Below are 26,839 nucleotides of genomic sequence, written 5' to 3' on the forward strand. Positions count from 1 at the left end.
CCAGGTGTGGGGAGCAACTGCGATGCCCACTGGAATGAGCGGGCCCGGGCCTGGCACAGAGGAAGCAGTTGGAGAGCGGCGCTCACCAGCGTATCTGGCTCCGGGATGGGGGCAGGGGACGGCAAGGGAGGAGCAGCAGCTGGATCAACAGCCCAATGACCAACCCTCCCAGCCCCAGCCCCCTGGGAAGGCTCGAGACCAGGAACACACAGAAAGGGTCAGAACAATAACACAGGCCTTTTATTTGCTCCAGAACGTGGCTACTGTGTGGTCTGAGGGTGCCATGCTTTCCCGGAGCCCCTGAGGGACACCCTGCCCAGGGGGTACCAGATTTCTGTGTGTGGTCAGACTGTGGTGGGCCACCAGGCCTCATCAGTCCGGAAGGCACAGCTGCCTGCCACTGGTGCCGGGACCAGCAAATCCCCTGAAACTGGAAAAGGGTGTCCACCTCTGCAAGGTGGCTTTTCACAAGGCGTTGGTTAAAATATTGCACTTGTAAATTAGGAAAACTGATGAGGCAAGGGTTTCCTATCATAGGACGACGTGCCAAGCATCCAACTACTGTTTAAATAAATAAAACCCAAGGCGAGGGTCTGAGCTGCGAGCCCCAGTGGCCCCCCAGGAGGGCCCCAGAGCCCAGGCCTGGGCCTCCTGCACCATCAGCCAGCTCTTTAAGGAACTTGGTCAACGCGAAAGTCTCTGAAGTCTCCACAGCAGGGAGCGGCAGCTCCAGATCCGGCTTAGACGGGGCCCCCAACCTGCCGGGACCCTTGGGCCCCCCTCGTACCAGGGCAGCGGGGACCCAACAGGGCCAGTCGTTCTACTCCTCCAGCAGCCTGGGCCTCTCTCGGTCCAGGTCTTGCATCCAAGTGTCCATCTGTCTGTCCGGAGACACAGCCTCTGGGGGCTTGCTTGCCCCCTCCGTCGCAGGGGGGAGGGAGGCAGGTGGGCAGGGGGCCCAGCCTGCCTGGTGTGAACGCTGAGCTCTACTCCGGTGGCTCCTAAAGTGGGGGACTCATCTTCTTCTGGTTAATAAGGTCTAGGTAGAGGTCAGAGCGGAGAAAGCGAGGGTACGAGTCCTTTTCCATGAGCCCGAAGATGCGCTTCTGGGCCAGGTCGAAGCAGCCCCGCGTGACGCTCTGCAGGTTGTCCTTGGTGTGCTCCCGTGTGTACGAGTCCAGGTTTACCTGCAGAGGCAGCGGGTGACACGGTCAGGGCTGCCTGTGGCGGGGTCGGGTGGGGGTGGGACTGATTCTAGGGGAGATGCGGGAATGGGACCAACCCAGCCTCTCACCTCCAAGCCCCTCTGCCCACATCTTAAGGTTCACCTGAAGTGGGGGCCCTCGGGCCTGAAAACACCACCCCTAGCCTCAGGCTGCCTGGGTTCAAATCCCAGCAGTGCCACACCTGGGACTGTGAATTAAAGCAAACCACTTAAGTGCACTGAGCCTCAGTTGTCTTATCTACGGGCTAGAAACAATAGTATATTCCTCAAAGAGTTGTGAGAATGGAGCCAGATTACCCATCTCAAGCACTTTGCACACAGTACCTGGCACACAGTAGGCACTCAATAGATGTCAGCTACCATGATTAGGCTCTCTGAGATTGTCTCTACATCTTTAAAATGCAGATGATATTAAAACCTAGTTCACGGGTTTTCTTGAGGATTAAACACCAGGGCACATGCAAAAAGGGCTCAGCACGTGCTTGGCACACAGACGTGACCAGGCGGTGGCCATTTGTATTATTAACCAGGATTCTGTTCTTCCCCCGGCCCCAGCCTGCTTCTTCCCACCCTGGGCACACGGTCTCTCCCCTTCCTGAGCTGCTGGCTGCCGCCTTGCAGCTGAAGGGCCACTGAGCGGTGGGGACTGGGGGCCCGAGGCCCTACCTCTTTGCACGCCTGGATCGCGATGTACTCAGCAAAGATCTTCTTGGCTTTGGCTGCCATCTTGGACTGCGACTTGACCTTCTTGAAGTCCTCACAAGCCAGCCAGAACTCCAGGTTCTCCTCACTAAACTCGGTGCGAAGGAAGGCCTGGAACACTGCTAACCCATCTGTGGGCAGAAGCCCAGACCCCGGAGTGAGAGGCAGAGCCAGCCCCGCCTGTCCTGGGAACCCCCCAGTGCACCCTCCTGGGGCCTTGAGGATGCACGTGCCTGGAGCTCAGTAGGGTCGCCAGCTGCCCTGGGATGTGGTCCCAGCCCTGCCATTGCCTCCTCATGAGCCTCGGCCAGGTCTCTCCCCTCTCTATGCCTCAGTGTCCTCATCTGTAAGTTGGGGATCATCAATCCTGTGTCCTGGAGCCCCGGGAGGATCCAATGGGATCCTGCCCAGGAGACGGCAGGCACATTTGGCCCAGTGTAAACCCTCAGTACTTGGAGATGTTTATTGTTTTTCTGGGAATATGGGTCTGAGCACACAGGTCCCAGGAGCCTCTGGCAGGCAGTGCCAGCTCCCACGGGCAGGGAGGGGCTGGCAGAAGCCGGCTCCAAGGCCAGACCAAGGGCCTCAGCTCAGGCCCAGCCTCTCCCCAACAGCAAGGACACTTGCCTGGGCGCAGGAGAGAGGGATGGAGGCCTCTCCAGCACCAGACGCATCTCTGGGGTCGGGATGAGGAGGAAAGGAGAGAAGCAGAGCGAGAGCACAGGGAGGGGACACAGGCCGGCTGGCCCCCACTTACATTTGTGAAGCAGCAGCTTCTCCAAGGACTCGCCCCACTTGAGGGCTTCCTCTGAGGTGGGCCTGAGGGGTGAGGGAGGGAACACAGTGAGGGTCCCGTAAGGCTCGGGGGGTGTGGGGGAGGCTGGGGCTGGGCAGCCTTTGTCAGCTGCCCCGGGGCCCAGGCTGCGGATGAGCCGGGCTGGGGAGTCCAGGAGGGAGGCCCACTGCCTCTATCGGGGCCAGTATCGCTTCCAGCCCCCACCTCCGTCCTGCCTGGCCTTCCGCCCCAGGGCAGCTGAGCCCTCCATGAGAGCCCCCATCTCCCCAGAGCTGGATCAAGCCAACAAACCCCTTCCCCTGAACCCCACCACCCAGCCCTGCTCCCCCGGGCCAGTGAGTGCCTGAGGGGTGCCAGGGGACCTACTTGAACGACTTCATCATTTTGTCTGCCTTGCCCCCTGGAGGGGCCCCAGGGGACTCGTTGCGCCGTCTGAAGATGCCCAGCTTGTTCTTCATGTCCTTGGCTCTGGGGGCAGAAATAGAAAAGGGAGTTGGTCGCCTGGCACACTCAGTCCCTGCAAATCCAGGGTGGGGATTGAGGGTTGGGTCGAGGGCACCTACTCCTTCATCGTGTGTCGCCTCTGTAGGTTCCCGTTGCGAGTGAGGTACATGCCTCGGAGCATCGCTGTAGGGCCCCCCACCTTGGGGCCCCAGGACAGTCTGCAGGGAGCACCCCTCGGGCTCCGGCCCCCACCCCAAGTCCCAGGCAGCGGGCAGCAGTGGTGCAGGGTGCAGCTGCACACTCGCTGGAATCCCGGCCGGATGACTGGACTCCCAGGCACAAGCCAGAGCTGGGACTCAGACAGGAGGAGCCAGGAAATGGGAGGGACCAGGAGGGGGAGTGGAAAAAAATACTCCTCCTGGCCAACCCTGAGAGGGAGCCGTGAAAGGGGCATGTGTCTGCAAGGGACAGCCTCTGGGGCCGGCTGCCGGCAGGAAGCCAGACCCTGTTATTTGTGACAGGCCTCCCTGTTACCATGGCAGTGGTAGGGGGTGGGGGGGCGGAGGAACAAGTCAGCAAATTGCTGAGAGGGAAGGAGGGAGCAGGGGAGGCTCTGCCCACCAGGGTGGCAGGACCGGCTATTTTTAGCCAGGAACCATTTTTAGCCACACCGCCACTGCCTTCTCCCAGGAGGCGGCAGATTCCAGCGCTGGGCAAAGTTGCTGGCAAGAAAGGGGTTAAATACTTCACGCTCATGTCCCCAGACCCCAACACCGGGCGCCTCCCAGAGAAGGGCTCCTGCCAGCCAGCCTCTCGCCCCAGGCCCTGGCATGGACATATCCACCCACCAACGCACAGGGGGCCCCAGAAGTCTTAGCAGTTTTAAGCTTGAATTACAAATCCAATAAACTTACAAAAACTTCACACAAAAGTTTAATTATTTAATTTTTTGTGTATATTTCGTTTTGTGATTTTTGAATAATACATTTTTCATTTTCATTTTTGGTCTCTGTCCTCCTGAAGATGGAAAATGCTGACCGAAACCAAAAATGAAAATGAAAAATGTATGATTCGGAAATCACAAAGTTAAATAAGTGTAAAAGAAATTTAAATAATTACACTTTCAAATGTGTTCTGCAAGTTTGTAGCATCTATACTTCTGAGAAACAGCACTAAGATCTATGGGACACCCTGCACAATTAAGGGACAGTGGTGGCAGGTGGCGGTTGAGCCCAGGCTCCGGAGCCAGACAGCCTTGGGTTTAAGTCCCAGCTCCAGCAGTTTACCAGATGTGTGCCCTTTGTCAAGTTTCCTAACCTCTCTGCATGTCAAGCCTTCTCGACTGTCACACAGGAGCCAGCCTGACAGACCCCAGCTCTACCACCTTCTTGCTCTGTGACCTGGACGAGTAACTTGACCTCTTTGCACTCAGTTTACTCGCTCATAAAACAAGGATAAGGTAAATAACAAAAAAGGAAATCTAAAATAAAAGTAACAGTAAAGATGAAATTAGATCACACATGTAATGCACACAGAACAGTGCCTAGCACAATAAATGTTAGCAATTATTCTTCTGTTATCCCAGATGCCAAGAGTCTATGCCTAAGTTTTTAAGAGTGTGAGCTTCAGGCAATTCAAGAGGCAGCGCCTGCGCTGAAAAGAGGCTGGCGCCGCTGCACAGGGCAGCTCCAGCACCCTGGGTGCCTGCCCTCCCCGGCCATGCACTGCCCCCAGCCCCAGGGGCCGCCGCCCACCGCAGCTCTGGCGCTGGATGGACCCTCCCCCATCCTACAAATGCGAAGACAGGTGAGTGGTGTGAAGGACTATTTCTGTTGGCGCATTTCACCTTGCCTAAAAAGTGTGATTGTTCTGCAGAATGAGGGATGCCCACAGTCGCTGCAGAAAACTGGAGAGGTCAGAGGAGCTGGGGCTAGAAAGGGTTTCTAGGGTAGTGGACCCCAGCCAAGGTCAAGGCCAGGGAGGAGGGTCTCAAGAAGCAACTGGGAGGGACTTTGGTCCTCCTCCCCCAGGCCCAATCCCTGCCCCAGGGTGGGTGCTATAGGACCTGGAGGGGAGGGGGCTCCCCTAGGGGTCACCGTGCACCCTGCTGCCTCCCCCTGGACCTCCCCTAGTATCCACGGCCCTGGTCCTGAGGGTACAAGGAGACCCGAGGAGAACCCTCCACACACACCTTTTTAATTGGTACCTCCACGAATATAAGGGGGCCGGAGCATGCCACAAAGGCTTGGGGAGCACAGGACACAGTAGCTGGGCCAGCAGCGCCCCCTCCTGGCAATTCTCAAGACTGTTAGCATTCAAGAGGAGACAGAAGAACCCGTGAACTGTTAAGTTCAGCCCTTTCTTAGGTCATTCATGAGCCCAGAGGGAGCAAAGGAGTTGCGGATGTCACCTGGTCACCACTTGGCTCAGACGCTGGGCTGGGGCCAGGGCAGTCTGGCTGGTTCCCTCTGGTTCACTGTGGCTTCCAGGCACCAAAGCAGTACCTTGCCTCCCTCTGCATGACTGCTCAGGACCCTGGTGACCCCAGGCATTGTTCCCTGGTGTCTGTCTGGGGCTGTAGGTGAGACTGGGTGCAGCCCCCTACCCCCACCTGGACCCCCTAAAGGAGGACAAGCCCTTGGGCAGAGGAGGAAGAGGAATGCAGGGAACCACCCTGCCCACTAGGGTGAGGGCCATGGATCTCTCCAACGTACAGGTTTTTGCTCTTTCTCTTCCGGGAGGCTTCATCATCATCCCCAACCGCGTCGGCCCCACTCATCTGTGGAGAAAAGACACACACAATGCAGTCTGCACATCCCAGGGCTGCTGCCCAAGCAGAGAGCCTCAGGGATCCAATAGCTCCTGCCTCCAGCCCTCCCTCCCCCGAAAACTCCACCCCTCACACAACAGGTGCGGGAGGGAGACCCCACTACTGGGAACAGCTTGTCCTCGGAGTGTAATTAGCTTGGTAGAGCCTCCAGCCAAAGGGGTCGCCCCCGGTGCAGCCAGGAGCCCAGCTTGCTGGGAAGAAGCAGAGGGATGGCACTCAGGACAGGGTCTTTGCTGCAGGCAGTGGGACAGGCCAGAAAGCAGGGCTCCAGCCAGGTTTCTGCTGTGTGACTCAGCCAATCGCTGCCCCTCTCTGGGCCTCTGTTCCTTAATTTCTAAAATCAGGATTCATAGCAGTTAATTCAGGATTCCCACATTTGAAGGAGACGTGGATGGGTCAGAGCAGTGTGTAAAGTGAATCAATACACAGGCCTGAGAGCACCTCTCTTGCCTAACAGCTTTCCATGGCTCCCTAGTACCCTCGGGAGTATCTCAACTCCCTAACAAGTCAAGGTCTACTGTCATAGGACTGGGGCAGAAAGCTCCATTTTAACACCAGTTACAACTCCTTCAGTTGTCGCTCCGGCCCGGCCCCTGCTCCAGCAACCTCCTCGACTGCCTTCCGACAAAATGGAACATGTTCACCTGCCCCGCCCCACCCCCCTGGCCTTTGCACATGCTAGTCCTCCCATGCGGAATGCTTTTGTGACCCTCCTACCGCCCATCCCTCCTAAGACCCAGCTTCAGGCAGACCTAGACCTCAGGTAAGCAGCTTAAATGCCTCCTCCCCCGGAAAGCCCTCCCAGACCCCTAGAACAAGGTTGTACCCCCTTCACCTCTTTTGAGGTCCCCACCACGCCCTAAATGTCTTGTTCCAAATCTGTCTCCTCTACTCAGCTATGAGTTCCCGAGAGCAAGGCCTCTGTCTGCCTGGGTCAGCTTCACAGGGCCTGGCACACGTTAGGAGTTCAAAACGTCACATCTGTTGAATGAATGAAGAGATGCGGAAGCAGACAGGGAAAGAGGGGTCTGGAGGCCCCCCTGCCCCGTCCCCTGGAGCCCCGCTGCAGCCCGCACACCCCACCCCGTGTCTTTGCCTGTGCCTGGAATGCCCCTGTCTCCTCCTCTCCCCCAGACTGCTCCAGAGTCCCCCATCCTGATCAGGGCCACCCTCTGTCCCCCTTACCCTGCCTCTGCTTGAGCGTCCTCCTCCAGGGGACCTGGGGCCCCAACAGTGCTACCTCGGAGCAGAAGCCCAGGAAATGCTCTGAGGCAGCAGAAAAGCTAAAGCTCAGAACCTATGTCCCCAAACAGGACAGAAGGCCACCAAGTGTGGGTCTCAGCTCTGACTCCTCATGACACCCACCTCAGTTTCCTCATCTGTAAGATAAAGAAGATGGGCCAAGCTTTTAATGCTGTGTTCTTAATTCTGGAAAGGAAAGTGGCCTCATTTCTTTCAGATATGCCAGCAGGGGAAGCTACAGGCCTCAGGGGAGCACCCACCCTAGGCTGGCCAGCTGAATTACACCTTCATTTATGGAGTTCATACTATAGGCCAGAGCCTGGAATGGGCATAATCCAGATACTATCTTGTTAATCCTCACAATAAATCTGTAAAGTAAACAGAGGATCAGAGAAGTTAAGTCACTTGCCCAAGGACACCCAGCATTTAAGTGACAGAGCTGGAATCTATATCTGAATTCAAGGCCTATGTTTCTCCACCAGAGGATGCTGCTACTCAAATGTAACAACGGGCACATCTTGAATTTTTCAGTAAAAGACTCAAGGGAAATGCTGCCTCCTTCCTGAGAATGCTACTCCACCAGCGTTGTAAACACACGTGTGTGTACGTGCACACGGGGGCATACAACATATGGTGTGTGAATTCAGAGCTAGGGTTTGGAGCCAGGCCTGGGTATAAATCCTGCTTCCACCAACTTTGGAGACGTTTCCTAGCCTTTCAGCTTCCGTTTTTTTAGCTACAGCTTAGGCATGATGACGGCCACCTCAAGAGGCTGATGGAAGATTCACCAGAATAAAGTCTGGGCCCATATGGCCCAGTCCTGGCACCCAGGGTGCCCTCGGGGTGCCTGGTTGAGTGTTACCGCTGTCACCCGGTGCATACACAGGCTATAGTCACTAGGCCTGGCCAGGCAGTACCCAAGGCCCCCACCCGTGGGAAAGGGCCCTGGGGCCCTGGGCTTCCTCCCATTCTAACCTTGGCTTCCGCACTTTATCAGCCCCACACAATGGGCCTGGGGACCACTCCCGCCCCACCCGCCACCCCCAGCCTCTGCACTGCTGGGAAATGGGCTCTTCCTTCCACTGCCGGGAGGGGATTGTCTTCGGCAGGGACCAGCCCGAGCCAAGCAGCCTGACAGAGGGGCTGGGCAGCTCTGACCCTGGGAGTCGGCCCCCCGGAAAGCCGGGGACACCCCAGCACCAAGGGGGAATCTGTGGGCCGGGAAGAAAATGTGATGGAAAAATGGGACTCCCCAAGTCTGCAGAGAGGCTTTGGCCTCTGGCCTTGGAAGGGGCCAGACTGGCCCCCAAGACTCTTCCCTCCTGCAGCTGCAGCAAGGCCCACCCGAGGCCCAGCGTGCAAAGGGACTCTGCACGGGGGTTCTGCCTCTTAGCTTCTCCCCTCTATCTCTCTAGGTGACCCTGCTCCGCTGAAAGGCAAAGGGAGGCCAGCCCGGAGTCACCCAGCCCTTCCTTCAGTCCAGGCAGGAATCCCAGGGGCCTGCCCAGCCTCACCCAGCCACCTCCAGGCACTGGGAGCTCACTGCCTCTTGGAATAATAATTATAATTCTTATTATAATCATAACTGTAATTATAGCAGTGATTAAGAGTGTAGATTCTAAATTGCCTGGATTTGAATCCTAGCTCAATCACCTACTAGCTAACTGACCTTAGCTCCCTGTGCCTCAGTTTCCTTATTTGTAAAATAAGGGCAATAACTGGCCCTACCTCGTAGGGCCACTGTGGGGATTAAGTCACCACAGGCGAAGTGCTGGTGCGGTGGCCGGCACAGGCAGTGCTCGGGAACCCTTAGCTGGCGTGTGTGGTCTTTGCTGCTCTTTGTCGAGCACCCACTACACGCCAGGCACTGCGCCAGAGTATTTACCGAGCATTATCTAATTGAACGTTGGCATCTATTTCCCCCAGTTTACAGCGGAGGAAACCGAGGCCCAGAGCAGTTTGGTAACTTGCCTGAGCTGGCACATGGCAGAGACTTTGGAGTCTGGCTACAGAGCCCACCGGTGACTGAGGGCTCTTCTGTGAGCAGGGCCTTAGCTGGTTCCCCTGCGGGTACTGCTCTGACTTCTCAGGCCACCTGGCCACGCATGGCTGCCCTCTCTGACCTGGCCCAGCCTGGCAGGCCCCACGGAACCGTGGAAAGAGTGGATCTAAACTCTATACTTATTTGTGTATACACAAGAAATAATTCTTCTTTAGGATTTTTTAAAATAGGAGGCTTGAAGGCACCATCACATCTTGGAGCTGGAAGGCATTCTCGGGGTTCCCGTCTGACTTCTGGCAGAGGCAGGAGGTTAGTGCAGCAGGGCTAGCACCCTCTGTTGATAGCCTCTGCCCAAGCCAGTGCCCTGCAGGGGAGGAAGGAGGCATGGCCAGGGAAGGGCCGTGCTGTGCTCTGCTCGCTGTCAAAGAATGGCCTGCGACCCTGTGCTGAGCCAGACCAGGCTGGCGTGGAATTCAGCGACAGCATGTGGGGCCCAGACACAGAACTGACTCTCTGCGGCTTTCCTGGCTCTCCAGGGAAAAGGCAGGGGAAGGCCTGTGGATCTGCACTGTGGGCCTCCAGGGAGCAGCCAGGAGGGCAGGGGGCTGGCAGCAGGGGGCACCATGAGACCACTCAGTGCAGGAGCCAGCCAAAGCGGTGACTCACTGCATAACCGTGGGGCCTTCCCCTCCCTGGACCTCAGCCGGCCCATCTGTGACATGCCCACGGCCAAGTAGAGCATCTCTAAGATCTGTCCGGTTCTAACATTCCCGCAGTAGAAACTGCTGGCGGGGGGAGGGGCAACATCGGACTGCGTAGCACCCTGTGGTAGGCAGCACAGGCCCTGGGCAGCCTCAGTATCTCACAGCAGCACAAATGACCAGCCCAAGGCCACGGCACAGAGCTTTCTGTGTACTGCTACTTTGAATCCTTGGGACAATTCCAGGAAGACTTAGTGTTCCCATTTTATAAGAGAAAACTTAAGCTCAGACAAAGAAGCAACTTGGCCAAGGTCTCAGAGCCAAGAAGGAAGAGGCAGAGCTGAGACTTGAACCTGGGTCTGTCTGACTCCACAGCCTGAAGACTTCACCTCTCTCCTCTTCACCTCTTGCCTGGCCTTGCTTGGGAACAGTGGCCCATCAGCATCAGCTGACCCTCCCAGGAGAGCCAGGCCAACCCCAGGAAGATGAAAGCCACAGGAAACCCGCTGCCTCCACTCTGCAAGCTCCCTACCCCCAGCCCCTCCTCAGCATGAGTGTGCAGGGTCTGGGGTGGAGCCACAGGGACCTGGACAAGGGTGAGCTCCCACTCTTACTGGTGGTGGGCCTTGGGCAAGTTCCTGCCCCTCTCTGTGCCTCAGTTTCCTCATTGGTGAAATGACCATGGTAATAACCCCTCCCTAGGGGTTCTGAGAAGATCAAGTACGTTGATGTAGGTATTTAGGGCAGTGTCTGGCACTCAGCACCCAGGGAGTGCTCCATAATGGTAACCCTGTGCTGAGGAGCAAGAGGAGTGGAGGATAGCAGCAGCAGGAATACAACCAGCCACTAGGCACAGAGTGCCACCAGGCCCCTCTGCTCACCTTCCCAAGGTGGCTGCGAGGTTGGGGTGGTACTCATCCTACAGCGGGCGGGCTGAGGCTAGGGACAAGCATTTTGTCCCAGGCCACAAGCGAGTAGTGAAGGAGCTGGACAACCACCTGGCAAGGGAGAGCCCCATGCAAGGGCGGCCACCACTGCGCTGGGGCAGGCTCTGAGGCCCCTGCCAGCCCAGTCACTGAAGCCCTAGAAAGGGAGTGACAGGCCAAGAGAGGGTGGGGGAGAGGAGGATGCCAGTGGGAACTCTGGGCACCCAAAGGAGGAAGCTGAGACAGGAGAGAGCTGGTCCAGGCCTGCGGGACTCCCAGGCTGAAGTATCTGTCCCAAAATAGGAGCTGAGGTCAACCGAGCTGGGGAACTACATAGATGTGTCCACCTGAGTGTGTGTGAATTTCTCTACGTATAAATGTTTTTACTGGAGTAAAGGTGGCAGGGGGAGTAGAACTGGGAAGACTCCAGTGGTAGGTCCTGGGCCTCAGCCGCTCTTGGGAGAGGAGTGGCCAGGCCTGATCTGAGTAAGCCTGAGTCTCGCCCTGGTAAGAGAGTTCCCGACACTCTCCTGTGGCGGCTGCATCAAGAAAGGACCTGAGATGGTGACACTCGTTCCTAGGCCAAAGTTCAAGGCCCTTTTCTGGAGGGCCCCAGTCTGCCCTTCCAGCCTGACCACCTTTCAGCAGAAGGTGTCTCGCCAAATGCCAAGCTTGTCATACTGCTAGGGGCTGAGAAGTTAAGCAAGCCTCAGAGGCTATCTATGTCCCAACCTGGTGAGGAAGCATGCTGGGATCCATTAGTGATGTCTGCCACGTGTTTGGAGGAGGAATGGCAGCATGAGTGTCATGTGTCTGCCATCACTGCCCTTTAGGAATTCCCTGCTCTAGCTAAAGAATGCCTGCCTCATCCTCTGTTTATTCTGAACTTGCTCAACCTTCAGGCCAACCTGAGCAGCATCTGTCTCCAGCCTTCCGTGATGGCCCTGGGCCCTGGGGTCTCTCCTCCTGAACTTCCAGATCTCTGAGGGTCAGCGGCACTCCACGGGCACTGACCACCCAGGCACCCGGCCTCACAACAGTTGTCACACCGACACCTTGCATTGGCTGCTATACTTCAAGAGGAACCAGCGCTCCCCGAAGGCCTGCACTATGTGGCTGATATTGTCAGGCACCAGTCTCTTCTGGTTCATCCCCAACTGCCCTGGCACATGAGTGCTATTAGCCCCTACTTTTCAGAGAAGGAAACCAAGTCCCCTAGGAACTAAGTGATTCAACCAAGGCCACACAGTGAGTAAGAAACAGAGCCGGACTCGAGCTGGACGGTGGCCTTCAAGGCGATGGCACAGTCTGTTCACTGTTAGGCCGCGTTCAAGGCCCACACAGATAAATAATTTCTCACAGGCTGAGATCAACCTCACACATTTCTGTAGCCCCTGCTGTGGCACAGAGCACAGGGCCTGGCACACAACAGAATATCAATAAACACTTATTTATCTATTTATAAATATTTGCAAAAGACAAATAGCACGGTGGTCAAGAGCGCTAGCTCTGGTACCAGATTCTAATTGTGGCTCAGACATTTATAACCTGGGACAAGTTAGATAACCTCTCTGTGCCTCGGCTTCCTAATCTGTCAAATGGGCACAAAATCCTACCCACTTGATAGGGCCGTTGTAAGAATGAATGAGCTAATGTAAACTGCTTAGAATAATGCTAGCACAGAATACATAAGCATCGTCATTGCTGCTGTTGGCTGATGGATTTCTAGTATGGCTGGGCCTGGACCATATCTCAATTGCAACTCTATTTCTCCAGCTACTACCTCAGTGCTTTTAAATCCCAACATGCAATGGCGTGGGCTGGGCCACCCCTGCTCTGCTTTCTGGGGGGACCAGCAGCACCATGAAGCCTTAAGAACACAGTGTGTGGAGTCCTAAAGTCATGAGTTGCAGTGCAGGCTCTACGTTCTTGGTCCCTCTGGGCCTTAGTTTTATCCTCTGTCAAAGGGTAGGAGGTTCACTGGGAGGCTTACCAAGGAGCAGGGATGGGACGGGTGACAGCTGGTTCCCTGCAGTCCATAGGCCTGCCCTCCCCCGCCACATGTAACCTACACTGCCACCCCCTCAGCCTCTCACCTTCCTGTGTCCTGTGAAGAAGAGGGAAAGGTGGTGCATGGAGCCACCGTTGCGGCCCAGTTCTTTCTTGAGGGTGCGGGGCGAGGGCATGGCCCAGGTGGCAGTGGTGCCCTCGCCGTCAGAGCAGTGCAAGGTGGTGTCCGAGGAGAAGCAGGGCCCGCGGGCCTCCTGCAGCAGGCTGCCCTCGCTGTGCGTCCGGCGCCGCAGCGAGTTCTGCACACGCAGTGAGAGGCCGCCCTCGGCCCCCTGGCCCGTCTCGATCATGCTGCTGCGCTTGGCCTCGCTGCGCTCTCCGTAGTTGTCATCACTTGTGTCCTCATCCTCATCCTCGTCCCCTTCGTCCCCCTCCTCAGCATCTTCTGCATCCTCCTCATCTCCCGAGCTGCCCGCCTCTGCCCCTTCCTTCCGGCTGTAGGCACTGTCCAGCCGCACCTCGGGTATCACAAAGGTCGGCCTGGAGGCTGCAGGGGGGTCCCCAGAGCTCACAGTCTCCTCTGTGAGGGCCTTGGCTGGCAGGGTGGTCTGGCTGGGAAGCGGATCCTGACAGGATGGGTCCTGGGCAGGGGGTTCCTGGGTGGCAGGGAGGTCTTTGCTAAGTAGGGGGTCCTGGTGAGGAGGGGGCTCTTGACTAGCAGGAAGATCCTGGCAGGGTGGGAGGTCTTGGGCTGGAGGGGGTTCCTGGCATGGTGGGGAGCCCTTGCTCGGCAGGGCTTCTTGGCCTGGAGGGAGCTCTTTGCTGGTAGCTGAGTCTTTGCTGGACAGTAGTTCTTGGCCAGGAGCGGGTTCCTGCCCAGAAGAGGAGTCCTTGCTGGGTGGAAGGTCTTGTCCTGGAGGAAGCCCCTGGCCAGGAGAGGGGTCCTTGCTGGGTGAGGGGTCCTCAGCACCTGGCCCCTTCCCTTCCTCCAAGGGCATCACCCTCTTCTCATCCGCTTCTGTCTCAAACATCTGGGAAACAAAAAGAAAACAAGGAAGGCTCAGAAGAGGAGGCTACAAGATGCCAGACACCATGCACGAGTCAGTGTCACAGAGGCTGGTACAAAATCGGCAGTGGCCTGAACCCTGCACTCCCACATCTGAAAACCCCTCTGGCTGAGCTGTGGAAGGGTCCACGCTTGTCTCCTTGCTTGAACTGCCTGCTCCATCAAAAACCCAGCTGGTCGTTTGCAGGAGATGAGGGAGAGGTAACCACCATCTATGTGGCTCGGGTTAGACGTCAGGTACCATGCCAGCTTGAGCTCCCGCTCTTATATGGCCTTCCTAGCAGCCCCAGAAGGGAAGTGTCATTGTCCCCAGCTCACAGAGAGGGAAAGAAGGGTGAAGTCGCCTCTGTAAGGAAGCGGCCAGGCAATCTCTGCCTCCAGGGACCAGAACCAAGCCAAGCCCCCAAGCCAGAGCAGTTGCTGAACCCAGACAAAGGATCTCTTCTACCTCACTCAAAGCCTTAAAAAGTTCCTAGTGAGTCATTCAAACAGGAATGTGCTGTGAGTGTTTAAGTATCTTTGAAACTAGTAAACTGGAATGAAACCAGAACTTTAAAACACTGCCCACACCTGGACTGACCAGATGTCACAGATGCACAGAACCTCCCTGAGGGATCACCCACCCAGTGATTTTTAAACTGCTTGGAGAAACCTCAGTCAGGGATTCCTTAAATTAAAAAAAAAAAAAAAAAGCAAAGCATTTCCTGCCTCATACACAGCCCTTGGAACCCTCAAGTTTTTGCTGCATTCGGACAGTAGATTTTATTTGCAAAGGGAAAATTAGTTCCCTTGGTGAAAGTCTGAAAAGCAACAATCTCACAAGAAGATCGGGGCCCGGAGAACATCAGGAATGGTGCCACAGCCACACGGGGGAAGCGGGGCTCAGGCCTGGGCGGGGCCCCTCTCACTCAAGATCGTAGACTGCTGGAGCTAGAACTATTTAGAGCCCAGGTTTTGTCCTTCAAGAAGTCATGGGCACATAAAACTAAAAAAGAGAACACCCCCCCACACACACCTGGCAACTGTACAGATGCATGGGAATGTGTGTACACCTGTGTGCACACACACACACAGGTGGAGAATTTCATGGGGAAGTACCCCCAGAACATGGGTTAAGAACTCTTGCTGTAGAGACCATTAATGCCCATTTGGTGGATGAGAAAACTGAGTGCAAAAAGCAGTGACTTATCCACTGTTGCACAGGTGCTCTGACACCAAACGAGGCCACTCCTGATGCTGAGGAGTCTGTGATGCCCTGGGCAGTCTGCAACGGCAAAGGCCCACAGCTGGGAGTAAGTGACCGGCTGTGGCTTAGGGCAGCTGCAGGGTGTTGCCCACATGTGTCAGGGGTCACACTGGCATTTGGGCGCACCAGAGCGCATGTGAAAGCACAGTGTGGGTTAGAGGCCCTGCCTGGGAGCGTGAAAGTGAAAGTGGAGCCCTGCCGAGTGGCGAGGATGACTGGAGGGGAGGGGACGTCCTAGAGGACTTCAGGAAGATCTGGCCAGGGTCAGAGAGGGCACACCTTGGGCTCTGGTTCTCAGGCCAAAGACAGGTACCCATTGACCCTGTGCCCTTCTTGGCCTGGAAATCCTGCTTGTAGCTAGGAGGTGACTCCACCCAGGGACCCCCTCAGTCCTCATAGCCTCGGACTCTGAAACATCAGCAACCCAAAATCCCCACTGCATAGACAGGAAGGCTGAGGCCCAGGGAGGGATGGGGGCCAGTCTAGAGTCACACAGAGGGGTCGGGAGGAGCCAGCTACTAATCCTCTGGGCCTCAAGGTCTCCACATGTGAAATGGGATAACCTACGTGCCCAAGTGACAAACCAGGAACACATATTATAGAAAGTGTAAAGCTCTTAAAGGAGATGACGATGGTGGTGGGAGTTGTAGTGATTTTAGAAATGGATCTATGTCAGAAGTGAAACCTTGGGTCTATCACACCAAAGTAAAGAGGTGTCACCCCCAGTGGAGGGGCCAGCCTTTAGATGATCTAAAGTATCTGTTTGAGAAAAAAAATGAAAATGCTGATATTTTCTAACATATTTTGATTCTGTGTATAAGATAGAGGGACAACTCCTCAGTGAGGATTTCCCGGGGCCATCACCTCTGTTGATCTGTCTTGCTGCTGGGTGTGTTGTCCTAAACCTGTTTGGTGCAAGTATTTCCCTACATGATTTCTGAATTTGCAGAGGCCGGTCTCTCGGATCACCTACAGGTACGACTAATAGCTCTCTCAGGGGCCTCCTGTTTCCTTTCTAACCCAGCCCTGGATCGGACATTGTGTGCAAGGTGACAGTTCATTTCACCTCGTCAGTCCTCACGGTTATAGTTATTGCTTATGCCCTTTTATTCACCTGATAATCTGTACCTTCCGTCTAAAACATCGCCCCGATTCATCAGGAAGTAGCTCGATGACTGCGTTGCCGGTCCTCCCATAGATTCGGAAGGGAAAAGGGACAGTGGGGAACGTGTGACAGGGAGAATGGCCTGAAAAAGGGTAAAAATGCTTTCTGTCTCTTTAAAACCCCTTTACCCTTTTTGAGAAATAAAACCTATATCCCTGTCTCAAAAGAATGAAATGAAATGAAATGAAGTGTAATAAAATAAAATAAAATAAAATAAAATAAAATAAAATAAAATAAAAAAAAATAGATCTTAGAGAAATTCTGAAGTTAAGGACCGCAAACAGTAGCATGTCTTTCTCATGTATCTCTAGAAGCAAACCCTGCCAAACGCCCAGAGTCGAAACTGGCAATCATGATGCCAGGCCCCCCAGTCCAGAGCCCATCTGGAAGCTAAGGACTGTGCTTCAGCCGCACCAGGCAGTTCCCAGGTGGAGAGAAAGACCCTCCATTGAACAGACAGGAAGACTGAGGACCCGGCCTGGACAGTGACTTAGTGACTGGCCCAGAGCCACCCTGCACAAATCAGGGACTAGGCTGGGAGTAGAGCCCAGGCCTTCTGACTCTGTTCGTCCCAAGCCCACTTCGGATCTCAGTCCCCATGAACAGCTCGGTCTCCAGCCCATCGCCCCCACTGCAGGGAGAGTCTTCAATCAGGAAACACACACTGCCCCACAGCCAGCTCCCTAGAGCCCCACATTCGTATGACCCTCCCCAACAGCCAGGCCGCCCCCAACCCCGGCCACCTGCCTTTGATAGTCCTTGGGGAAAGACGGAAGCAGCATCCGGGTGGCCTCGGGGCCTGGCACACAGTGGCACTGAGAGGGGAGCAGACCGCATTTCCCCTTTCCTGGGTGCTAGGGGCGGGGCCCAGGGGTGACTGTCAGCCCGAGCCCGCCCACCCCTAGGGGAAAGTGCAGCAACAAACCCAAAACCAGAAATGCAAGTCAGCCTGCCTCTGCCAACCCTGCTCTAAACCCAGGCCAAACCAAACAAAGCCGGCAGGGGAAGTGCTGCTCAGGCAGCGGTGCCTGTCCCCAGAGGGCCCCTACCCAGAAGGATTGGCCAAGAAACCACCCAGGACTCAGGGCTCTCAGGGTGCCCAGCAGTTATGTTCCAGATGCCCGAGTCAGGCTTTGATTTTGATCCCAATGGGGCCACTTTCTAGCTGTGCAACTCCGGCCAAGCCTCCCAAACCCTTGAGCCCGTTTCCTCACTTAGAACAGAGCCCAGTGATGTCACACTGCGCTCACAGGACTGCAGCTAGTCTCCTCCCAGCCCTGGCCAGGAAGAGCGTCTGATACAATAAGAGCCATCAGTAGTCTCATCTTATTTTAGAGATGGGGAAACTGAGGCTCCAGAGGGTAAGGGAATTACCTAAGAAATGAGAGGTTGGTGCAGAATTAGAACTTGTGTCTCCTGTCCCAGGTCTCTCTCTATTTCCTGGGCTCCTTACACACAAGTGTTTGGGGCCTTCAGGGGGATCTGGGGAGGGGGCAGGAGGCCAGGAACGCCACCTGAGGACCCTCACCCAGGCCCATCGCACACCGAACCCCGAACAGGCCCGGAGCTCATGGGCCAGCTTGTATGAGCAGTGACTGTGTGCAGGCTTGGTCAGGCCAGTGTTCCTGGGAGAGCTGGGGTGGGAGGTGGCTGAGGGGGGCTCTGGAGCAAGTACAGGAAACCTGCGAAACCCACGGTGGGAGGTGGCAAGTGCAGGAGAGATCAGGGCGGGACAGGAGACATAGGTGAGGGCCAGGTCTCAGAATGAAACGGGGGCCTGGGATTGCCCGGGAGCAATGGCGTGACACGGGCAGAGCTGTGCCACACCAAACCTGCTGTGGACGGTGCGGGCAGGGTGGTGCGGGCAGGGGAGGACCCGGGCATGCGTGCATTCATGCACCCTCCAGGCACGGAGATGGGTGCTGAGAGGACAGCGGGGAACAAGTCAGACACAATCTCTGCCCTCAGTTAATTCAGAAAAAACAGAGGTGAGCCAGCTGGTCTTAAGGAGCGTGGTGAGTGCTCTGATGGAGGAAGTGCAGGCAGCTGGGGACACCCAGTGAGGCAACTGGCTGGGGTGACGAGAATCCAGCCACAGCTCCCCAGAGAGACCAGCCTGCTCACCCGGGGCCTTGGGTCCAGAGTGCTGGGTGCCGCTGCCCCACCCTCCTCAGGGGGGTCGATGCCTCTCCCATCCAATGCTTCTTTGGCTTCACTGGGCCAGGGTTAATTCTGCCCGTGTCTCACCTGGTAGAAGCACACAGGAAATGGACCAGGCCCTCTAAACAGAGCCAACTGCTTAGGATCTAATCAAATCCTCTGCCAAATCCAATATTGAGCTCAAACAGGCTGGGGAAGGATGGCAGCTATGACACCAGGAGTTCCCGCTCATTCCAGCTGTGACTCCTGGGCCCCAGACCCCCACCAGCCATGGGGTTTGGGGTGGAAGTGGGCTACTGGAAGTGACTTGTCCAACATCACACAGCTACTGACTGCAGGGCCAGGTCTGCTGCACTAGAGGCAACCTGCAGCCCTCGCTCCGATGACTCATCACGTCCACCACAGATGCCAGGCTCGGCATCTGCCCTCAAAAACCACTTCCTGCACCGGGGGGGGGGGCGGTAGCTGGGGTTTGCCGCTGTCCCAGGGTGGCCCTTACGCAGCCAGGATTTTACAGAAAGAGCACTGGACGTAAATCCAGAAGACCTGGGCTGGAATCCTCATTCTGTCATCTGCAAGCTGTGTGATCCCAGGCTACCACCCCTGCAAGCCTGGTTTTCTCTGCCACGGAAGGAGGAGAGGATGCCACCTGCCTCCTGTTCCAGAGAGCTATGGGACCAAGTCTGAGAAAGGACAGGAAAGGGCTCATGAACTGCTAAGTTATTTGAGGAAGGGAGCAGCTCTTAGAATTCCTGCCCAGCGCTGGACCTCCAGGCTTGACTTTCAGGACGGGTTGTTCCTGCAAGCTTGGCACACTCAGGTCCCCAGCTCCAGTCCCTGGCGGGTGCTGCTCAGGAACCATGGCTGCTCAGTTAACACCGAGCTCCCCCGGCCCAGCTGCAGTCCAGCTCCTCCAGGTCTGGCTTCTTGACACCCAGAGGCTGGAGCCCCGGTGATGCCTCTGCCACCAGCCCAGAGACCCTCCAGGCCGTTCTGTGTCCCCACCCCGCCCCAACACAACAGATTTGGCAAAGTCCAGGAGGATGGAGGCAGCACTTACAGTGGTGACAGCTTCAAATACTGGTCCCCACTTCACACGTACTGGCTGGGTGACCTGGGGCTCAATCTCTCTGTGCCTCAGTTTCCTTAGCCACAGCATGGGATTAATAATACCTCCTCACAGTGCTGTTAGAGCAATACATGAGCTAATAACGTTCAGAGCTCAGCACCATGCTGGCACACATAGCACTCAATAAATGGTAGCCTCCCCCACCCCATACAGCTTGGCTTTGACACCTTCCTCCTGGATTTCCACTCCTTCTCCACTCTCTCTCGGGCCTCTCTGCCCGTCCATCAGGGCCTGTCCCAGGCCCCCTCTCGCCTCAGTCCTGCACACTCCCTCATGCACCCACCCACTCCTCAGGCTACAATCGTCCTCTGCACGCTCTGGCTGCTGACGACTCCCGTTCCTCACTGCCAGCCCAGAACCCCCTCTTGAGTCTGGACGCCATAGGCAAGTATTCACCAAATCCTCGTGGAACAGCTCTGCACCCAAACTGTTCTAGGCTCTGTGCGTACAGCAGGGAATAAGAAAGACATGATCCCTGTCCTCGTGGAGCTTCCAGGCTAGAGAGGAAGGACAGACGTTAACCAAGTCGTCACTCACATAAACAGAAGATAAATACGAACAGTGATCTGCGTGTGAGACAGAATAAAGGGGAGTGTCCGGGAAAGGTCGCCCTGGGGAATGACCAAGCCTGAAACCTGCTCAAGGGGCAGGGAGGGGCCCACTGGGGGAGGAAGCAGCACGTGCAAAGGCCGGAGCCAGGAAGGGGCTTAGCACACTGCTGGAACAGAGAGGACACCTGTGTGGCCGCTGCCCAGGGCCGGGGGCAGAGACCACCTTCTGGACATCCATCCCATCAGAGCCCCCAGCCCAGCAAAGCCCAGACCAGATGCATGACCTTCCCCCAAGCCCATTCCTCCTCTTGGGGCCCTGTATCAGTGATGCCACCACCAGTTGTCCAAACCAGAGAGCTGGATGTCATTCTCTCCTCCTTTTCCCTCCATGGTCAATCCTCAAATCCTCCCAACTGTCACTTAGTAAATCTCAAGAATGTTTCCAACTAGGGAGGTTGTGTGGGGGGGGACAGAGTATATGGGAATTCTCTGTACTTGGCGTTTAATTCCTAAAACTACTCTAGAAAATAAAGTTCACCAATTTGTTTTTAAAAAAAAAGAATCTTTCCTCTCTCTCCATGTCCACTACCACCACCTCCCTCCAGACCACGGCTACCCCCAGTCATGATGCCCCCCTCCCCGTGGTGGTCCAGACCCCCCATCATCCTCCGTGCTGTGCCAGGGAGCCTTCTAAATGCAAATATGAACTTGCCACCACTCCGCTTGAAACTTTGATGTGGCTCCCCAAGACCTCTCAGATAAAGTCCAAATTCTGTAGCCCTGGAAGACCCTGGGCTCTGTCTCTCTGTCTCCCTCTAGCCTCGTGTCTGACCACTCCCCACCTTAAGTGTTGGATGGATGAGTGAATGAATGAATGAGCAACGAGTTAACTTCACAGGACCACGTAGACTCTCACTACTCAAAGTGCAAAGTGCGGCCTGTGAACCCGCAAACCCGCAGCAGCACCCAGGGGCTTACATGTTACATGAAATACGGACCCTTAGCTGCAATCCGCACCTGCCGAGCAGAATCTGCATTTCAACAAGCTCCCAAGTGATTCATTTGCATATTAAAGTTTGAAAAACACCGATCTAGACTATTGGTTCTCAACAGAGACTACACTTTAGAATCACCTGTGAAACATTTTTAAAATACCTATATCTGGGCCCAATCCTAGACCTACTGGCTCAGACACCCTAGGAGTAGGGCCCAGGCATTTTCATTCCTTCTAATTCCCCAGACAATTCTTATCAGATATGTCACCTAACAGGTAAGACAACTGAGGCCCACAGAAGGGAGGTGATAGGCCCGAGGTCATACAACAGAATCAGGACTAAAATCCAGCCCAGAACCTCACCTGGGACCAGGTCCAACACACAGCACTCCCTCTGTGACGGGAAGCCGGTGCAGAAGGGGCAGGACCTGGGTGCAGGACGGGGAGCTGGGAAGCCCGCTGGAGGCGGCTCCCCATCCGCGTTCCCTACAACTGAGGCCCAACTGCAGGAGGAGAGAGGGAAAAGGAGGAATTTGACCAGACCAAACTTCTCTATCTCTAAAGAATCCCACAACTCCTCATGGGTCTGTCAGAGGCTCAGGAGGGCAACACGCCACAGCAGCGAGCGTACCCATCCTACTGAAAGCAAGACTGAGGCACAGAGGAGTAGCTCACCCAAGTTCAGAAACTCAGGGCAAAGCCAACACTCGGAAGGTGAATCCCTGAGAAGTGAGAAGACAGGAGGGCCCTCTTAGCAACCTTCCCTACTCTTGGCATTGTCACCTGACCCAGCCAGAAGGACATCGTGCCCTTTGCAGCCTGCGGAAGATCCCACCCACCAGCCTGGATACCAGCTTCTCACTGGGCGGGGAGGCGGCTCCCAAGGTCTGGGTCCCAGCACGCACTACCCCATCACTGCCTTGCCAGACCCCTTCTCCTCTTGGGGTCTCAGACACCACTGCTTAAATGGCAGCTGGGGGGAGACTTGCAGCCTCTGCCCGACCCACAGCCCCAAAGACCCCTTCTACTGCTCCAGCTCTCTTCTCTGAAAGGCAGGGAGGCAGGAGCTGGGGAGTTCCGGCCTCTTCCTGTGTTCATGGGGACTGAGGCCTTGCCAGAGGGCGAGCACCAGGCCCCATGGGCCTCTCCTGCCCCACCCCTGGGTACTCTGCTCAGGAACCAGTTCACCATGGGTTCCACCCCTACCTGGCACCCTCCTTCTCTGCCAGCTCCACGTGTGTGCACATGCGTGTGTGTGCCTGTGCTGTCTCATTTCCCTAACACCTCCACCTCCTCAAGTCCTCTTCTCACCCATCCCCATGAGGCCGGGTTCAGTGCTTCCCTGCACAGGGTTCACCCCGTTGCCAGCGCTAGAGTGCAGTGGTGACGTCATCATAGCTCACCGCAACCTGGAACTACTGGGCTCAAGAGCTCCTCTTGCCTCAGCCTCCTGAGTAGCTGGGACTACAGGCATGTACCACCACACTTGGCTAATTTTTTTATTTTTATAGAGATGGGGTCTCGCCATCGCCCAGGCTGGTCTCGAACTCCTGGCCTTAAGCAATCCTCCCACCTCGACCTCCCAGTGCTAGGATTACAATCGTGAGCCACCACACCCACCTGATCTTTTTAATAAATTGGATATTTACCCAGAAAAATGAGTCTTGACCTCTACAACACACCATGCATAAAAATCTATTTCAAATGGATTTTAGATCTAAACATTAAACAATAAAACTTCTAGAAGATAACAAAAGAATATATTCATAACCCCATAATAAGCAAAGAAGCAGGGCTCAACAAGCAGTCTAAGAAAAAGAAAAAGTTTGACAAATTGGACTGCATTAAAATTAAGAATTTCTGTTCTTCAAATATACCCTTAAAAGGGTGACAAGGCAAGTCCCAGAGTGGGAGGAAATATTTGGAATGTATATATCTAACAATGAACCCATATCCAGAATATTTTTTAAGTTCCCACAAATCAATCAGAAAAAAAACAATCCAACAGAAAAATGGGAGAAAGACTTGAACAGGCACTTTGCAAAAGAGGTTATGCAAATGGCTAATCAACATACGAAAAGATACCCAACCTCATTAGTCATCAAGGAAACGCAAATTAAAACCACAATTAGATAGCACAATATCTAATACCAATAACGTTGGTAAGGATGTGGAATAACAGGCTCTCTCATATACAACTTGAAGGAGAATGTATTGGTGTCACACTTTGGAAAATTATATGATTATATCTACTAAAGCTAATTATATGCAACTCTGTGACTCAGCAATTGCAAACCTTAGGCATTTGCCCAACAGAAAGCATATATAGTGCATCAAAAGACACGTACAAGAATACTCACAGCACTATTCATTACAGCCTCAAGCTGGGAACAACCCAAACGTTCATCAACAGTCGAATGGGTAAACTATGGCATTTTCACACGATGAAATGCCACAGAGCAACGAGAATGAGCAAAATAAAACTTGATACAATAAAATTGATGAATCTTATCAAAATGCTGATGGAAAGAAGTCAGCATAAAACAATACATACTCAAAGATTCCATTTACACAAAGTTCAAAGACAGGCAGCACTAATCAATGACAGAAGTCAGGACAGGGGTCAACATTGAGACCACAGTGACTTAAAGGGGGTGCATGGAGGAGGTGGGGTTCCTGGGGCACTAGAATGTTCTATTTCTTGACCTGGATGGGGGCTACATGGGTATGTTCACTTTGTGAAAATTTATCGGCTGTATACTTCTAATCTTTCTGTAAGTGTGCTATACGTCACTTTAAAAGTTTATTTTAAAATCAAAAATCCCAGTGTCTCCTCCTCTGCTCCCTGAGCAGAGGCAGTGGCTCCTTCCTCTGTGAGCTCCTTGACCTTTGTACACATCTCTGATTGCACATTCCAACCGTTTCCCCCTACAGGAAGCTGCTGTACCGCCCCCTGCTTGCTGAATGCCTCCTCTGTGTCAGACCCGTGCCAAGCATCTCAACTACATCATTGAATTTCTATGCGAGAAGGAGCTGGTGGCACGCCCACTGCTAGCGCAACCCAGAGTCAATAGGCACGAAGCATGTCTAAGTGCTTTACAAGTGTCATCTCATTTAATCAGATGAGGTTGAACCACCGCCCGAGGAAATGGAGGCAGGAGAGGCTCGGTGTCTCGTCCAAGGGCATTCAATTGTCAGGTAGGAGAGAGCCTGCTCTCAAGTTCAGAACCCACGTTCCCGTACAACACACTAGATGGCCTCCCTCGATAAGGAGGAGCGTGTGGTTGGACACACAAAGGCAATATCTATGGCCAGGAAGGAATCACATCTACACCTCAGAGGGGTGGATAGACTGGGACAGAGACCTGCTCCTTCAATGTGCAAGTATCTATGCAACCAGATCGAGCCTCACCTCTTGCAGGGAGCTTTGCTGAGGCTCCCAGCCTAGGTTGGATGCTTCCCCCGGGGTCCCTATAGCTTCCTGTGCCTCGCCATGAAAGCAGTGCTGTTACTGCCCATTACCTGCCCATCCCTGGCACTAGACTAGAGACTGGACCTTTTAGGTCTACATCTCCAGGAACTGGCAAGTGCATGGCACACAGTAGGTGCTCAATACATGTGCAAGGAAGAAAGCAAGGGCAGGGAGGCAGAGAGAACAGTACAAAGCTGCTATCTGGATCAACTGGGAGCTCCATTAATCGAGATCTGAGAGAAGGTTTCGTGCTCTGGCTGGGCATCAGCTACTACCCTTGTCTTGCAGGGTACAGAGCCACGCCACCTTCCATTCCACGACCTTCCTCTTGCCTGCCTCCAGCCTTCTCTCAAGGTTTCCGTCAGCCATTTGGTCCCCAGAGGCTCTGCCAAGGACCTCTCGCCACCTCTCTCCTTGTTCTGTCACCCCCTGTCTCCCTGCCCTGAGTACCCGTGGTTCTGCCATTAACCCCACCAAGAGGTACTGAGGACACCACAGAGAGCCCTGGCTTTGTGGTAAAAAGCATGCCTACTTCCAAGTAACTTCTTGCATGCCCCCCTTGCTAAGTTGGGAGCTGCTGACAGTTCTCCAGCAGCAGCCTGAGCCACAGTGCCAGGTACAAGTAGGCTGGTCCGTGGAGGGCAGGGACAGGGAAGAAGCCCGGGGCCATCTGGGGCACAGGGCACATCTGGCAGCTATCCACACATCTGGAGTAATGGCCTAGGCCCATTGCCAGAAGAAAGACGTATCCTGGGACACTCTCCCCTCTCCTCTGTGCCTGGAAACTCTGATCTCCCAAGTGGCTCGTGGCCTCAGCACTCCTCCCCCATCCTGCCCCACCCCCATCCAATCCTGGAAGCCAGGGTACAGCTGGTTGTGCACGGGAAGGCGGTGGCTCCCTGGGGCTGAGCCTGGCTGGCCTGCTGTGAGTGGCTCCAGCTTCCCCAGGCTTAAGGGGCTGAGCCATAAGCAGCCTTGTTTATCCCTGGGAGGAATGACGGTTTTCCCTGAGCAATGACATCTTGGAAACCGCCTGGCTCCACAAACAACAACAAACCTCCCAGCTTCAGCCTGGGCTGCAGCTTGCATGAGAAGGCTTCTGCCCAGAAGCGCCCAAGAAACAGGTTGGGGGCTGCTTCCCTGCTGAGCCAGCCCCTGGCTTTGACTACTGACTCTTGGAACCCAGGAATAGGAGAGGGTCTACAAATAATCAGAGAATTGGATGTTTGGAAGGGGTCTGGCAATACCTGGCCCAGTCCCAAAGGGGAAACTGAGCCAGAGAAAGAGGCATATTTGCCTGAGATCATCAGTGAGCAGGGACTAGAAGGTACCTCAGTTTCTAGCCTATTGGCCAAGGGTTTTCTCTATCGTACATGTTGCTTGTGCAGAGGATGGAAGGATTCCAGTCAGTAAGCCCAAAGGTCCAAAAAGGGACATGTCACTGGGGAGTCCAAAGACCAGGAAGCCCCAAGATGAAACTCAGGTACTCTGAGACATCCCGTCGGTGCAGTGGAGAGAGACCTGGGGAACCAGAGACCTGAGTTCTCGTCTTTGCCTTGCTACTGAGTCTCATGTAACCTCAGGCAAGTGCTTCCTCTCCTGCCTCTGTCCCCTATCCAGAAGGCAAACAGACGGTGTCATCTCCAGGGCTTTGGGAGACCAAATGGGAAGCAGCTCTCAGGGTCCACAGCTGGAGACAGGCTCTGCCTCCTCGGCTGTGCCCCTTCTGAGGGAGCCACGAAGACCACTGGCTGAGAATCAATCCCCCAGATGCACCCTGATTGGCACCACCCCAAGAGGGTCCAGGGAGCTAAGCTCCAAGGCCTGTTGTCTGTGCAAAGACCGTGAGCATTTCTTCTGAACCAGCCCGGGCTCTCCTCTCCACCCGCAACGGCCCAGGCTGCGGTGTGGATACCACCCAGCCCAGCATGGCTCTCGCATAGGCTGTTCCCATGGCCTCAGCCAGGACGAAGCCAAAATTCTCCCTGCCTCACCTCCCGTCAGACCCAGCCCCCACCCCTTGGCCCGAGGGACACAACCCCAACCCCGACACTCAGAGACTAGGCCTCTCCTGCAGGAGCTCCTCGCCAGGCCCTCTCCGCAGGCACGGAGCTAGGAGACGGGCAGACAGAGCTAACTTGCACATCAGCGTTTGTCGGCAAGGAAACCTGCCTAGCC

The 26,839-nt window shown here is 55.0% G+C and overlaps 1 protein-coding gene across 8 annotated transcripts in view; it reads right to left on the reverse strand.

Moving 5' to 3' along the window:
• Positions 1–218: 218 nt before the first annotated feature.
• The window catches only part of RGS3 (regulator of G protein signaling 3), a 117,605-nt gene continuing 90,984 nt past the window's right edge, over positions 219–26,839 (reverse strand). For 5 of the 8 annotated variants that reach the window (XM_045563558.1, XM_045563559.1, XM_045563561.1 and 2 more), the window contains 6 exons: positions 12,965–13,909; positions 5,882–5,946; positions 3,090–3,191; positions 2,685–2,746; positions 1,892–2,058; positions 219–1,187 (listed from right to left, as the gene is read on the reverse strand). In XM_045563558.1, the coding sequence (XP_045419514.1) occupies positions 1,002–1,187; positions 1,892–2,058; positions 2,685–2,746; positions 3,090–3,191; positions 5,882–5,946; positions 12,965–13,909 (1,527 nt within the window). In that variant the 3' untranslated portion in view covers positions 219–1,001. The other 3 variants (XM_045563563.1, XM_045563565.1, XM_045563568.1) reach the window with 3 other exon arrangements.

The sequence above is a fragment of the Lemur catta genome, chromosome 10 (genome assembly GCF_020740605.2).
Source record: "Lemur catta isolate mLemCat1 chromosome 10, mLemCat1.pri, whole genome shotgun sequence".
NCBI lineage: Eukaryota > Metazoa > Chordata > Mammalia > Primates > Lemuridae > Lemur > Lemur catta.